We start from the raw sequence: 3,421 nt of genomic DNA, 5'->3' as shown, positions 1-3,421 counted from the left end.
ACACACTAAAGCTTTAAAGACAATGCGCTTGTATTTTGGATTTATTTTCAAATGTATTGGATGGATAGCAACCGGGAAAAGTGCGCATCTTCTCAGCTAATAATCATTCATCTGTTCACTTCTAGTTTGTTCACACAAGTATTGGAGTATTGTCTGCTTTCAAGGTGTCTGGGCAAATCATGGAGGAGCCATGTATAGGCTGCTTTCTGCAATGAACTTGGCATTGGAAGGGGGGGGTCAAAGGGGCAACACGTGTTTGCCCCTGGGACCCTCAGTCATTGTAATCACTAAATGTGTTCCCTCTTTCCCTTCCAGGCATCCTGTACATAAACCCAGCAGACCTCGGCTGGAACCCGCCGGTCTCCAGCTGGATTGACAAGAGGGAGGTCCAATCAGAGAAGGCCAATCTGACCATACTGTTTGACAAGTACCTCCCCTCTTGCCTGGATGGAATCAGATCAAGGTAACACAAAATGAACATCATGCTGTATTGAAGAAGACTTGAAGCTAGCAATTAAAAATGTTCACTGAGGTAATAAATCAAAAGAGAAGTTGACTCATTTTCTCATAGACTTCTATAGAAACAGGAGCCAATGGAGAGAGCGCAGCTTAAAGGAGTCTCCCCCTGCTGGAGGTTAGAGAGAATGCAGCTTTAAGATGTCTCCCCCTGCTGGAGGTTAGAGAGAATGCAGCTTTAAGGAGTCTCCCCCTGCTGGAGGTTAGAGAGAACGCAGCTTTAAGGAGTTTCCCCCTGCTGGAGGTTGGACAGAATGCAGCTTTAAGGAGTCTCCCCCTGCTGGAGGTTAGAGAGAATGCAGCTTTAAGATGTCTCCCCTGTGGAGGTTAGAGATAATGCAGCTTTAAGGAGTCTCCCCTGCTGGAGGTTAGAGAGAATGCAGCTTTAAGATGTCTCCCCTGCGGAGGTTAGAGATAATGCAGCTTAAGGAGTCTCCCCCTGTGGAGGGTGGAGAGAATGCCGCTTAAGGAGTCTCCCCCTGCGGAGGTTAGAGAGAATGCAGCTTTAGGAGTCTCCCCCTGCTGGAGGTTAGAGAGAACGCAGCTTTTCTTTCTGACTGCTGAGGTTAGAGATAATGCAGCTTTAAGGAGTTCCCCTGCTGGAGGTTAGAGAGAACGCAGCTTTAAGGGTCTCCCCCTGCTGGGGTTAGGAGAATGCAGCTTTAGGAGTCTCCCCTGCTGGAGGTTAGAGAGAATGCAGCTTTAAGGAGTCTCCCCCTGCTGGAGGTTAGAGAGAATGCAGCTTTAAGGAGCTTCAGCTTTGGCTTCACTTCTCAGTAGTGATGACGAGATGAAACCTCTTGATGTATTATAAAACAGGAAGATCAAAATATATATGTATTCTTACAGATGATCTTGTGATCTGTAATACAGAGACAGTTTTTGACTGAATTTTGCGCCAGTAAAGATTTTTCAATTTTCACACATACATTACATACATTAAATACATTCATATCAATATAGTGTGTATTTTCTGGTATGATATAATTAAGATGACTGTGTAATAAACTATCAAGGCAATCAAATGTGTGTAAATAAGTCCTTTAGGTCATAATATAATAGCAGGAAGGGCAATTTTAGTAGGCTATTCTAAAACGGGAAGGTGGCGGTGGTTTAACCAGGCAGAGGGCCGTGCATGTGCTTGTGTATATTGGGGGGTGTAATAAAACTGTATAGATTCATCTCATAAGCCAGTCACTCGGTAGGCGCGTCACAGACTTGAAACTTCCAGGATTTCTCGACACGCTCAGAACGTCCCAGACGCAGAAGCTCCGTCCATCTTTTTTTCAGTGTGTGGTCCCTGTCGTGTCTGGTTGACGCAGGAGGCTGCCATGTGACATAACATGTTGGACTGAGGCAAACAGTGAGTGACTCAGCAGAACTGGATCCCATCCTGCATTCTATTGTACAGGAGCACTTGCCTCCTCCAACACCTCCATCACAACGGCAGACAACAAAAAACGGAAGCAGAGGAGGATTATTTTGTCCTAACTGTATTCAGGGTCCAGAGAAGCTCTCTGTCCCATAATGCCACAGAGCCTATAGACTTGTCAACAACACCCGTTGTGTAATAATGCTTGAGGCCAGTGATGTAATGTCTGTCTTTGCTCAGGTTTAAGAAGATCATCCCTATCCCTGAGCAGAGCATGGTCCAGATGCTGTGCCATTTGCTGGAGTGTGTGCTGACTCCCGAAAACACCCCGCCAGACTGTGCCAAGGAACTTTATGAGCTCTACTTCGTCTTTGCTGTGGTCTGGGCCTTCGGGGGAGCCATGTTCCAGGACCAGGTACTGCGTGGGCCTCTGGCCATGTGAGACGCTTACTAAGTGGTTGCATAAAGAGGGAAAAGAATAGGACACAACTGCTAAATGTTTTTTTCTCTCTCTCCTCCCAACTCTTTACTGAAAGAGATTTTTTCAGTTGCATTATGGGTATTCCTTTGTATTATTCAAGCCCTGATGCTCTTATGCAACTCAACTTTGTGTCTCTATTTATGAAAAAGTCATTTGAAAGTTATTTTCAGTTGAAGAAATGGCAGGTTTTGAAAAAGGCAGAGATCTCCATCTGAAAATGAAGTGGACTCCATTCCTGCTCATCAGCAGCCAGGCTGGCTGAATTTAAATCAGCAGGAGAGCCGTGGCCAGCAGTTGCTAAGCAATCCAGTTAGTGCTGTACAGTAAGCGTGTCCATCTAAGTTATGGGATGAAAATGCTTTCCCCTTGGTACAAATGTACTCCACTTTATTTTCCCATCACAGATGCATTTAAATGCTAAGTGGTTTTATTGACTGGAGAGTTGGTAGTGAATAGAGGAGACAGGTACCATGGGGGGGGGGCTTGGAGAAAGGCAAGGAGTGATGAGGCTACTTCACTGTCTGAATCCGACAGATGGATAGATAGGCCTGCCATCTCTCATTTTCTACCCTTCAGCTGCGGTGGCTGTATCTCTCTGTTGTTGCCATTTATTCTTCCTCTGGTCTGTAAATCAAACGCTCAGATCCATAGCTACTGTACGGGCCAGGGAAAGCAGAAAGGAAGTCATTTTAGAGTATTGACTGTTCGCCTACCCTCTGTGTCTCTGCGTGAGTGTAGCTGGTCGACTACAGAGTGGAGTTCAGCAAGTGGTGGGTGGCCGAGTTCAAAAGCATCAAGTTCCCGTCCCAGGGCACCGTGTTCGATTACTACATCGACCCCGAGAGCAAGAAGTTTGAACCCTGGTCCAAGATGGTGCCCAGGTTTGAGATGGACGCAGACACACCTCTTCAGGTACAGCAGCTTGTCTTAGAGTGGTCTGCAGGGTTCTTGTGGAATGACACAGATTTCATCTATTGGATTTATTCTTAAATTACATAACATACAATTTGAATAACCAATTAATAGTTTAAAACTGTGGTAATCACTATTGT

At 45.5% G+C, this 3,421-nt stretch overlaps 1 protein-coding gene across 1 annotated transcript in view; it reads left to right on the top strand.

The window, feature by feature from the left end:
• The window catches only part of LOC116705671 (dynein heavy chain 9, axonemal), a 144,167-nt gene that overhangs the window by 46,898 nt on the left and 93,848 nt on the right, over positions 1-3,421 (top strand). The window contains exons 41-43 of the mRNA XM_032542041.1: positions 316-463; positions 2,129-2,303; positions 3,108-3,281. Coding sequence (XP_032397932.1) covers positions 316-463; positions 2,129-2,303; positions 3,108-3,281 — 497 coding nt within the window. The remainder of the gene's footprint in view (positions 1-315; positions 464-2,128; positions 2,304-3,107; positions 3,282-3,421) is intronic.

Source organism: Etheostoma spectabile, chromosome 17 (assembly GCF_008692095.1).
Source record: "Etheostoma spectabile isolate EspeVRDwgs_2016 chromosome 17, UIUC_Espe_1.0, whole genome shotgun sequence".
Taxonomy (NCBI): domain Eukaryota; kingdom Metazoa; phylum Chordata; class Actinopteri; order Perciformes; family Percidae; genus Etheostoma; species Etheostoma spectabile.
This window is presented reverse-complemented; position numbering and strand designations above follow the sequence as displayed.